Raw genomic sequence first — 12,302 nt, forward strand, 5'->3', positions numbered from 1 at the left:
GCAGCCAAGAGTACAGTCTTTGGGCACCTGACTGTGTAAGGTACGTACTGCAAGGTGAAGAATATACACACCTGCGTACCTATGGTAAGGTTAACGGTCGATGGAAGTTTGACATCGAACGTAGAGCCGAAGCTAATCCATTGTGTGATTAATCAAGTATTGGTCTGCTTCGACGGACCTCATTTTTTCTGTTATCTGGTAAGCGGATACGGTAATCAAGGCTCCCCCTATGAATGCTGCGATTTGAGGAATCATATATCTTTCTCATTTTTCCAAGCCTTTCGTACCGCCAGGTAATGGTCTAAAGGACGTGGTCCGTCGTACAGGCAACACCAAATATGTTGACCGCTGCGTTGACAGCCACATTTATCGCAGATGCCGTCCCAGTGTTCTCGGTTCTCCCATTTTACTCCTTCGTAGTCGTCAAAGCATACGAAATCTTGGTCTATTTCCTTCTTACGTCGCGTGAGCGCCCGGCTGGTTTCAAGGGGGCAACATCGCTCTGCTAAATCGCCGTGGGTTTCACAGACAACTTCTTCGAGGTGGTAACGCCGGCAGCGGTATTTATGCCAGTTCTCTTCAAAGAGGGGTTCATCGCATCGGTGGCAATGGCCTTTAAGGCAGACTCTATGCTCGCGGTGATATCGTAGGGTCTGTACGGTGGACAATTCCTTACCGCAGTCACCGCAAACAGTGCTGATGGTCTTTTGACAGACTTTCTTGGAAAGGTGGTATTGTAATCGTTGCTTGCTACTAAAAGCTCTATCACATTGCACGCACTTCATTATATAGGTCTTATTTTTTATTGTTAAATTGTTAAGATACGGTAAGAGACAATTACATAGATCTTATTCTTTATTGTTATTTTGTTAAGATACGTAGGTTTTATTAGTATGATGAAAGACATAAACCATTCTTTGCAGCATTTAACGATAATGAAAAATAGACTATCCTTAATGTCATTTTTGCAGCATTTAACAAGATAACAATAATTATGAAGACCTAACCCTAGAGCATCCTGCAGGCCTTAACAAAATAACAATAAGAAATAAGGTCTATGCTAATTCCTTTGGTGGAAATCAGTAAGACCTTCTTTACGACCTTTTCATCGAGCATCTTCTAAAGTCCTTCGTGCTTTAGTATCCACCAAGCACCGATGCCCAACGAAATCTCCTTCGACGAATACCTTGTTACAATGACGACAGGCGTATTCTTTACGCGGCGTAGCGACTATACAGTCATCGGATGGTTCAGTAGGCTCCTTAGGAGGGAAAATGCAGTCGGTAGGTATTTCACACGTAATGCAGTCCATATATTGAAGGTCTTACAGCCAATCTAAGTGATGGTTTAACTCACTTTGGGTTTCGAATGCTTGTCCACACTCCATGCAAATGTAATCCATATATCTATGGGGGATATCGCATAAAGTCCTTAACGGACTCTCTAGTCCAGCCTATCATAGTCCAGAGCGCAGCAAGCCTCTCTGTGCGCTTCAGACTGCACATCTCATCATACAATTCCTGCACGCGCTCTTTTAACCGGTCTATCTCTTCCCTTTGCATTTCTATGGTGTCTCTTTTATCCTTTGCGTCGGCGATGATCTTTTGCACTGCTTCCACTGAATCCATCTATATATGGACCCAGATCACATACCTTGTAATGCTCTGATAGTAGGACCCACCGGCTGCGGAAAGACCCAGTTCGTGGTAGAGCAGCTATTAGGACCCTTTAGATACCGCTTCGACTATATCGTGCTGCTTTGTCCCACCTACGTGAATAACCGCACCTGGACGGGTATAGGAGTGAAAGATGACGACTTCTTCGTAGATATCTTAGACCCTAACGAGTTATCCAGCCATCTTAAGTTCTGGCACAAGCAATTCCCTAAAGATACACAGACGCTCCTCATATTGGATGACATTGCCTGTGGGGACGACGTAAAAAGGCGCACCTCCGAATTAGTGAAGCTCGCCTTTAGCGGCAGACATGACAACATTAGCGTTTGGTTGCTTTCCCAGCAGCTTACCAGCGTCTCTAAGCCCTTTAGGGAAAACATAGGCTCCCTAGTTGTCTTCTACACTCCGAGCAAGTCTGACCTGGAAACCATTTTAAGCGACTACGGCGGTGAGATAAGCAAGGAACAGCTGCACGAATACATGCGGCATTTAAAAACGCACCAACATTCCAAGATGATCTTCTCTTTGAGGTTTCCGTATGACGTTAACATATATGGACATTGAGCAGCTCATAGATGAAGTCCCCACACAGTTAGATGAAAGTAACCTCAAGGAACAACTTAACATCCTGGTGTCTTCGGGAAAGTGCAAAGAAATGATAGGCAAGGAACTTACCCATGAGCAAGTTAATAAGTTGTCAGAAGAGGAAGTTAAGAAGTTCCATAAGAGGTACGAGGCCGCCCTTGCAAGTAAGACCACGGACGCCGTAGCAGACTCCGCTATCCGACTTGCCACTAAATTGCTTGGACTTGCGCTGCCCATAGACGACGTGGAGCAACTACAGAAGGACATAAGAGATGACTATGTCATCGCCCAAGAACTTAAGATAACCTGTGGGTGGTTGTCCTTGAAGTGCGGTAAGTTAATGGCAGTCGCCTCTGCGGCACTTCACGTAGCTCAGCACGTCGACTTGAAGGAGGTACTAGGTTCCTTCGGAACATCTTGGAAGGACTTCAAGAAGGACAGAGAAGTCGAAAAGGTCTTCCAGGCGGCACTTGCTGAGGTACCTAGTCAAGTACCTGCAAGTGACTTATCAAGTACTTAGTCAAGCCATTCGCGGGAATTACCCAGGTCGCCTCAAGTACCTAGTTAAGTACTTATCAATTCCTTCAAGTCCTTAGATATAAATGAGTGAAGCTGAATCGAAGGCGGAGGAAACCCCTCAAGTAGAGGAGCAACGAATCACCAAGGCTAAATCTCCAGGCAGAGTCGCTGCCGGAAAGAAGCTCGCGGAGATGAACAGGAAGAACAAAGCCAAAAAAGAAGAAAAGGTGGAGGAAGAGGAATCCTTCATTAATCCTGGGTACGTCATTGGCGCGTTAGGAGTCGCTATAGCAGCAGGCAGCCTTTACTTACAATGGCGGGCTACGAAGCCAAAAGTAGAACCACCAACATATCACCCTGTGGAACCGGCTGTTAGAAAAAGTAAGATCCCTGAAATGGAGTAGATTTATCACCACGTACCGTGGCGACCTAGATTTTCCTTCTCGCTTTGTAATATAATGTCAACCGCGTTGTTGAAAACTGTTGAAGAGGCAGCTATCATTACTTCCATCGTTGCGGGTATTGGTTGGGTAGGTAAGAAAGTGCTCAAAGAAGACTTTACTGAAGACCCAAGCAAGAGCTTCGCTAACTTTGCTAAGATGACCGCTGCCGTAGGCGGGGCTATCATGGTAAAGGATTACCTACGGAAGGAAAAGTACCTACCTAATGTATAATGGTTAGCTTAGTCGCAGGTGGAGTCATTACAGCTTTAGCATTTACAGGGGCTAATTATGGTGGTCAATATTTGGATAGATTAGTTAGAGGCGACAAAAGCGGTGCCGCCGAAAGAAAGAGACACGACTTAGCGCTGGAGAAATATCAAAGGGACGTTGCAGCTTGGAATGAAAAAAGACAAGCTTACAGGGATTGGTTGGATAAGAACTACCAAGACAAAATGCAGGCAGACAAGAACTTCGAAAACACAGACTACGCCTTCAAACTTTATGCGCAAGCACACCCCGACTTTAGAATGAAAAAGCCTCAGTTCAAGAATTACTACCAGCCTTCTAAGAAACAAAAAGATAGTGAGTTGGTATTCGTGGGAGTCGCAGGGCTGGCCGGAGGCGTGGCTTTGGCGTATCTAATATAATGATCGTCTTTTTGGAAAGCGACAAGAATGACTTTACCACGTATTTGAATCCTCCCATCAAAGCCTGTAAGGTTCGGTTGGTTAGTTGCTCTTTGTATAATTCTTGGTATAATTTAATTAATGGCTTTGTCATCGGAACTTCCGGCACCAAACCAAAAATACCAGATTCCCATTACACCCCAATAACACTGGCTAAGGAGCTAGCGAAGCATGGATACACTCTTACCACAGGATTGCCCCATGAAATGACATTCAAGAAAAATAATGGGAGCGCCAATCTAAAGGACAGTTCATTGGTAGAACTCCTGGGCCTTACTAGTACCACGATAAATAGCGGCAGTACATATGATGTGAAATGGAAAGTCGCATCCTCTTATGAAGTCTATTGCGACTTGGTCCATAGTTACAACAATGGAGAAAAGTCTTCTCTTATGTCCAAGTTTCTGCCCCAAGGTAATCCATTTGACCCAGTAGAATACACTCCCATTTCTTTGAGCTATGACTTGTCTAATTTGGTAGAAAGCATAAACATCACCATTAAAGTGGACGGAAAGACGGTGGATTTTAACGGACGTAAGATCAATCTTGTTTTGGAATTCATATAATGGGCCGCGTAGAGGACAAACTCAAAAGGATTTACTATGGACCCGAAGGCTATTGGAAAGGAGCGTCAGCTATCAAGAAACTCGCGACCGCGGCCAGGGTATCAGACGAAACGGCTCAGAACTGGTTGAAAAAACAAACCCTCTGGCAGGTTTATCTTCCCGTGCCTAAGTACATTCCCAGGCCCAGCTTCACCGTAAATACCCCCAATGAAGTTCATCAGGCGGATTTGCTTTTCTTGCCGCACGATAAGGTGAGAAAGAAGACCTATAGGTACGCTTTGACCGTAGTCGATATCGCAAGCAGATACAAGGACGCCGAACCTATAACCAGCAAGGATTCTGGGGAAGTCGCAGAAGCCCTAGGTAGGGTTTATAAGCGCGTCTTGAAATGGCCTAAGCTGCTGCAAGTGGATGCGGGGACGGAGTTTATGGGCGTGGTTACCAAGACCCTGAAAGACCACGACACTAAAATTAGAAGAGCTAAAGCAGAGTACCACAGGGGTCAAAGCATTGTCGAAAGATTCAATAAGACCCTGGCCGAGCGTCTCTTTGGATACCAGTATTGGAAAGAGCTGGAAGATCCCTCCAAACGCAATAGGGAATGGACTCAGAGGCTCCCCCAGGTCGTCGCAGCTTCGAACAACGAGGCGGCCAGGGCTACGGGAATAAAACCCAGGGATGCCATAAAAGAGAAACACGTGGAACACAAGTCCTACGTCAGAAGTTCGAGGGCGGTCTTCCCCCATGAAAAGAAATTAGGTAATGTCACGGTTCGATATCTCTATGAGCCGGGTGAATTAGAAGGAGGATCCAAAAGAGCTACGGATCCTAATTGGTCTTTGGAAACTTACCAGATCCGAAGTGCGATAGCTAAGAAGGGTCAGCCCATCTTGTATTATCTTCATGATGGTCCCACGCGTGGGTTCGTCAAAGAAGAACTGCTTATCGTGTGATGTCCGAATGCTATCGTATGCACTCCGTCATCACACATCCATCGCTTACCGTCAAATGCAGACAGTGACACCTTCTCCTGCGTGACGTTATGTATCTGATGACCATAGCTGCGCAGGCTGTTCATCTTATGCCGCTGTTCCTTGCGTGTTCGTAATACGTTGAGGTAGGACTCGTGCGTAATGTCCTTCTTAACCACATACTTTTTTACGCCTTTAGCTTTCTTTTCTACGCCGTCTAACTTTAGCACGCTGTACATCTTTGGTTTCAGACCCACGTATTCCACGATGGGTTTTCCTAACATTTCGTCTTTCATCTTCCCAATTACCTTCTTATTCTTCGCAGAGTAAAGGAAGTGCTCCTTCGGGTAACCGCTGGTGTCGTACTCGTCTATGTCGGGGAGGCAGTCTTTGTAAACGTCTTCCGTTTGCACTTCTAGAATTAGGGAGTCGGTGTCTGTGTACAGGAGGCGACAGCGGTCTCCGTACTTTGGCTTAAGCTTATCGTAGTAGAACTCGTACATAAGCAGCTTCGATAGATCCAGCACCGTAAAGCCTGTGTAAACGGGCTTGTTTAGTAAGAGGTTTGCCTTTTTCATGTGAATCACGTAGAAGTTCAGCATTTCTACGTATCTAACGAAGCCTGGCTGTGACACGTATGCTTCTGCTTCCTCTTTGGTGCTGACTATTTTTACGCTTACGCGCTTGCGGATGTTCTCCATTGTCTTTCCGAACACGCTGTTGTTCATCAGTTTGAAGAGATTTTTCTCGAAGTCATTTTTCGCTGCGGTACGCTTTTGCGTGTTAAAGTCAATGTAGGGGCGCATCCAGGGTTCCTGCGTGAATTTTAGGACTCTGTGGATCTTCTCTACGCGCATTCCGTGTCGCACGTAGAACTGCAGGTTGCGGTAATGTACCACATACTTCTTCTTATCCATCAGGTTCATAGTTAGTTTCCTGTACGGTTTGTAACCAGGGCACATTTGCTTTTGCAGCGGACTTAGCTGCTTAAATGGTATCTCTATCGCTTCTGGTGCTAAGGGGAACTCATTGTGTTCGTCGTGCAGGCGCTCTGGGTACTCCAGATCCACTTCTAAGACGTAACCCTTGTCTTCCTCCTTTCCTACCTGCATGTAGAAGTCTATCGGCTTCACTGGATCCCATTCGAAGTCTCTCACAGGTAGGTACTGTGACATTGCCCAACCATAAAGGTTATTCGCATCCAGGTAGTAAATGTATGTGGTTGGTTTCTCTGGGTCGTGCTCTACTAAGGGGTTGTTTGCGCGGGCGTAACGTCGGCTGGGTCCGCATACGCCGCCACGAATACCGTCTTCCATAAAGCGGTACATGTCGTACTCCGTTAGGAGATCCAACTGCGCATTTGTCTTCTTTAACAAAGCACTCCAGCTGAGCCCAGGAGCCGTGTAGAAATTAGCGGGATCCAATCCGTAATATTCTATAGCCATCTTTCTGAAGCTTTGGAAAACATCTGCGAGCAGCACTACGTCAGACCTTAGGTAGATGTCGTGGTAGTCACCCATGTTCTCACAGGAGTACTTTTCCCACACGTCTAACGCATGCTGGTACTCCTCATCCTTTATACCAGACTCGTTTAGGGTGCTGTAGAAGCGATCTTTGGGTGGTAGGGACTCTTTGAATCGATCCCAGGAATCCATGTATTCGTATGGGTAGACTCCTTTCCTTTCCGCGCCGTATTGACTGGAAATGGGAACGTTGGTGTTATACTTTACGAGGTTTGCTAAGGAGTCCGCCATAAACTGCTGCGAATCTAAGAACTTTAGCTTACCCACAGTTACGGACATGTAGCGCTCTTTGTTGTTGGGTATGCATTTGACGTCGGAGCCGTCTGTTCCTTGTAGTAGCAAATGGGAGTCGTAACCGCGGAGGTTGTGAAAGAACACCGGAATCTCCATGTCTGGATTTACTTTGAAGTTTATATTGCATTTCCAATGAGCCGCTCCTCTGTATTTACCCGTGATGTGGCAGTGATCCCTAACCTTATCCACATAGAAATCCTCAACAAATGCTTTGTGGCAGTGAATGCAGTGCGTGGAGGGCTTTCCCGGCTTCTCACCTTTCTTAGCATACTTCCCGCATTTAAAATGAGCTTCTCCTAGATACTTTCCATCTTCATCCCACGCTTTCTTGGCTCGTCTTCCAAACTGAAGAAGCGTATGTTGACAAATGTGGCATTTTTTTGCCTTGTTAAAAGCCTCCTGGTTCTCTTTGGTAAATTCCATCTTCTTTGGACGTCTTAATTGTTCTCTAATCTCCCCCTCCTCTTCTCGCAATGCTTCTAGAAACTCATTAGCTGCGTTCTTACCTCGGTAAATCACAGGAGGGTTTGCTTTACCGTCTGATCTGACTACTATGTAACCAAAGGAGCAGATCTCGTGTAATCCTACCTTATTCGTGGCACCACGTTTCTGCTCTTCCTTAGTTATCAACGCTTCGAAGTCTGCATATATCACGTAAGGCACTTGCATCTGCTTTTGATGGTCTGCGTATGAAAGCTCTTTGTTGGTGGGCATCTGGATCCGTTGCGCCACTTCTTCGACTCCGCGGCAGATCTCATCGTGTTTCTTTAGGGTATTTAAGGATGTAAATGACAGCAAGCAGCAGTCACAGAAGTACTTTTTGCCTTTGTGCTTAGTATGTCTGTAGAATAGTCTGCTAATGTGTTTAACCCATGAGTAGTGTCCGCCGTGGTAGAATAAATGTACGCGCTCTCCTTTACTTTTTGACAGAACTAACGGTACTATCGTCTGCTCTCTGACTCCGTAAACGTTAATTGCTAGATCGTTTATTTCCTCAAATATGGGGATGTCTATCAACTGCATGGGAAATTCCACACCATCCCACTCTAAATCATCTGTGGGATACTTACTTGTCCTACAGGGATCCTTCTCTGCTGGATACAGTGCAGACCTGATTGCCCACATAAAGCATCGATTGTCTTCATTCTTCACGTTTACAATAGCCTTCTTCCTTTCTACCCACGTTGGTAGCGGTACGTAACTCCCCCCTCGTATGGGTACGTACCTGGCTATACTTATCTCTATTCCTTCAACCTCCTCTACTGTCCAACCCGATCCTTCTTTCGTGTAGTTAGACAGCGACTCCATTATTGCTTCTAAGGCTTCACTGAGTGACCTATCCAGATTCGTGGATTCTAATATCACTAACGACTTTGATCGCAACATTGCTGTCGTCATTACCTCGTCTTTTGACAAACTTACTTCTACCATTATGCTCGCTTTCAGGGCTCCTAATTCTTCTATACCTTTTCGGAGAGTCCTTTTAACCTTCCTTTCTGACTGACGCCAAAACTGTCTAACGTCAATCTCACCGTTACCGGGTATTGACACCGTGCTGAAGTTGCTTTGGGATTCCATCTATATAATAGGAAATATTTTATACCTAATACCAAGCACTTTTTAAGTCGTCGTAGTCGTACTCACAGTCCTGACAATGCCAAAACAATTTAACCTTAGTCTCAAACTTCTTACCACATCCACAATCATAACTGCTCATACACTTCGTCTTCATTTTCAAATGCTTTTTCAAATCCGCTTCTTTCTTAAAAGTTCTCTTACATTCTTCGCACTCCATATATAGACTAACATATTTGCGCTGTTGCCCCCAACCACACTTGGAGTGGGTTGTTTCCGTAGGTGGATTTTTGACACGGGTCTTGCCCGTGTTGAGATTGCGCTGGAACCCCCATTCCCTATACTACTAGTTTAGTTTAGCTTAGTTTAGTTTAGCTTAGCTTAGCTTAGTTTAGTTTAGTTTAGCTTAGTTTAGTTTAGTTTAGCTTAGTTTAGCTTAGTTTAGTTTAGCTTAGTTTAGTTTAGCTTAGCTTAGTTTAGTTTAGCTTAGTTTAGTTTAGTTTAGCTTAGCTTAGTTTAGTTTAGTTTAGCTTAGCTTAGTTTAGCTTAGCTTAGTTTAGCTTAGCTTAGCTTAGCTTAGCTTAGCTTAGTTTAGCTTAGGTTAGTTTAGTTTAGTTTAGTTTAGCTTAGCTTAGCTTAGCTTAGTTTAGTTTAGATTAGCTTAGTTTAGCTTAGCTTAGTTTAGTTTAGCTTAGCTTAGTTTAGTTTAGCTTAGCTTAGTTTAGTTTAGCTTAGTTTAGTTTAGCTTAGCTTAGCTTAGCTTAGTTTAGTTTAGCTTAGTTTAGTTTAGCTTAGTTTAGTTTAGTTTAGTTTAGTTTAGTTTAGTTTAGCTTAGCTTAGTTTAGTTTAGTTTAGCTTAGTTTAGTTTAGTTTAGCTTAGTTTAGTTTAGTTTAGTTTAGTTTAGTTGAGCTTAGTTTAGTTTAGTTTAGTTTAGCTTAGCTTAGTTTAGTTTAGTTTAGTTTAGTTTAGTTTAGTTTAGTTTAGTTTAGTTTAGTTTAGTTTAGTTTAGTTTAGTTTAGTTTAGTTTAAGTTTTGACTAAGGACCTGTTTACACGGGAGGAGGATTATCCTACGGGTAGGTTCTTCCTTGCAGGTGAATCAACCTATCAGCTAGACGTTTATTGCTTTCCCTTTACCTGCACATTGGCAGGCTTCTTTCAGGTACAAGGATCTTCCTAGCAGTAGGATCTTCCTGTCTGGCAGATAGGAAGATCCTAGCACTAAGGATAAAGTTCACATCTCTTTTCTCATGTAAATTAAATGCATGGTTGATTCGCCTGTAAGGAAGGAACAAGTTCTAGGAACTCAACAAAAAAGTGTTAATACTATTAAGCTTATTGTTTTCCTTTCATTATTCCATACCTGAAGAATATATCTTTTTCTCTCCAGATTCTGGCCTGCGGTAGTAAAATTTTCCAGACTTGTGACTTTTACCTACAGTTGAAAGACATTGTCATTTTGAATGTATGTCCTAGCTGGGTTATGTATCATATGACGATCGGCCTACGGAGTGTTTGGTCAAACCAGTACCAATTAAGACGATACATAAATCACCCTTACCCATAAAAGGAAGACAAACACAGGAAATATATTTTTTCTTTATATTTCCATCATCTTTATTTTTTTGCCCCCTAGTTAACTTAGCCCTCGGGCTCAATGCTTTTAATTATGTACAAAATTATATACATAAATATATATACATATTTTAAAAAACCCTCATTTACTGTACTACAATGTATTAGCAAAAAGTTGTATACTTTCATCTACATGAGCGAATAAAATCTATCTATCTATCTAGCAACATGGCCACCGTATCGTTGAAATAGTCCAGTGTCTACTGACCAACTATTATTTTTAGTTTTGTAGCTTTAATTTTTATTGTTAAATGAGCATACTGTATGTTTTATAATAAATACCTTCAACTTCAACAGCAATATGTGTGCCATTTGCTCTTGCTTCCTCTCTGAATGCTGCAATATTTTCCTTGTCACTATTTACCAGCTCTATTTGGCTAGGATTCCACTCATCGAATTCTTCCATGTCGTCGTCAAGCCTCATATCCAGGAGATATGTGTGTCCTTGTTCTGTTCCCACGGCAACAATGCCGAAGTATAGTTTCAGGTGGATACTAGAATTAGTCAATCAATGGTTTTGAGTGTGATACAATGGAATATTGTATGAAGCAATTGCTTTTTGTAGTTTACACAAGCAAACATGATGTGTTCTGGTTTCTAGCCTGGGTACAAAGATTTTTGTTGGTCATGTATTATATGGGTGATGAGCAAAACTAGTCCCAGGATAGTGAACATGGTGCATTCTGGTCTAGCTTTGCTACAAACATTTTTGCTTATCATGCATATATTGATGTTCAGCAAAGCTTTACCCCGGATAGTTAACATGGTGCATTCTGGTCTAGCTTGCGTACAATCATCTTCAATATATGCATATTCAGCAAAGCTTGACCCAGGATAGCAAACATGGTGCACTATGGTCTAACTTGGGTACAAACTTCTCTTGTTTATCATTTCTTATATATGGCGTTATTTGTACTCAAGCTAGATCTCAAACTGGCATGTGGCAGTTTGCATTGTTGTATGTAACAGCAAAGAAGACACTTTACCTTAACAATGATGGGGGTGCATCACCTCCGCCAGCACCAACAATACTCTCTAGGGTAGTGACGGGATACGGCACAACAACTGCCTTGATAACACGTGATACATAAGGATCAAACAAGCAAACCAAACCAGGTTGACCACCAGAAAGATCCTTTAAGCCTACGACCAGACGATCGCGATCACCCATTGGAAATGCTGCCACAGCACTGATAGAAACAGCTCTTTTCTCCTTGGAGCCCCATCCAAACCTCCACGCTGCCTCTCGAAGCCCTGTTTTGGTATTCACGATCTCTAAGGACGATCCTCTGGCTAGCCATGCTAGTTTACCATTGTCAAAAGCAGAGCCGGAGATCAGTGAGCTTATATCTTCAGAAAGATCAGATCTTTCAAGGCATTCAATAGTTGCACTGGCGTAAGATATCAAATCAGATGAACCGTTTGGAGACAAAACATCTTGCATTTTGGACAACTTTTTGAAGCCCTTTCCGTCCAAAATACCCCAAATTTATAATACGAAATTTGGATAGAACAATCTCGGGAAGCTTTTCAGTAAGTTCAACGAGATCAAGCGTTAAAAAGTAGTTTTTCTAGGGCAAACAAAATCACATTTTCTTGGTTCAAATTCCAACACAATCAAATTTCACGCGCCAAATGCAGTAAAGCGCATGTGTGAACTTTAGATTCAGCTGGCTGTATTGATTGCAGGCGAATAAACACAGGCAGCCCAAGAGATTAAAAATTTAACCTTTTCTTTCCTTGTGAGATTGGAAACGTTTTTGTAATTTCCATTGCTCTTTTGCAATATGGTGGCCAGTATCCAGTCTAAAAGAGAATTTTTGCAGTAC

The 12,302-nt window shown here is 43.1% G+C and overlaps 1 protein-coding gene across 1 annotated transcript in view; it reads right to left on the reverse strand.

Annotated features, from left to right (window-relative positions):
• The window catches only part of LOC116299661 (protein ELYS), a 44,979-nt gene extending 32,884 nt beyond the window's left edge, over window positions 1–12,095 (reverse strand). Inside the window, exons 1-3 of the mRNA XM_031708365.2 lie at window positions 11,460–12,095; window positions 10,756–10,967; window positions 10,202–10,273 (exon numbers count right to left, since the gene is read on the reverse strand). Coding sequence (XP_031564225.2) covers window positions 10,202–10,273; window positions 10,756–10,967; window positions 11,460–11,917 — 742 coding nt within the window. The 5' untranslated portion in view covers window positions 11,918–12,095. The remainder of the gene's footprint in view (window positions 1–10,201; window positions 10,274–10,755; window positions 10,968–11,459) is intronic.
• Between the last annotated feature and the right edge of the window lie 207 nt (window positions 12,096–12,302).

Source organism: Actinia tenebrosa, unplaced genomic scaffold (assembly GCF_029948245.1).
Source record: "Actinia tenebrosa isolate PJP-AT-01 unplaced genomic scaffold, QUT_ActTen_1.0 PGA_scaffold14__42_contigs__length_11649687, whole genome shotgun sequence".
Classification (NCBI taxonomy): Eukaryota; Metazoa; Cnidaria; class Anthozoa; order Actiniaria; family Actiniidae; genus Actinia; species Actinia tenebrosa.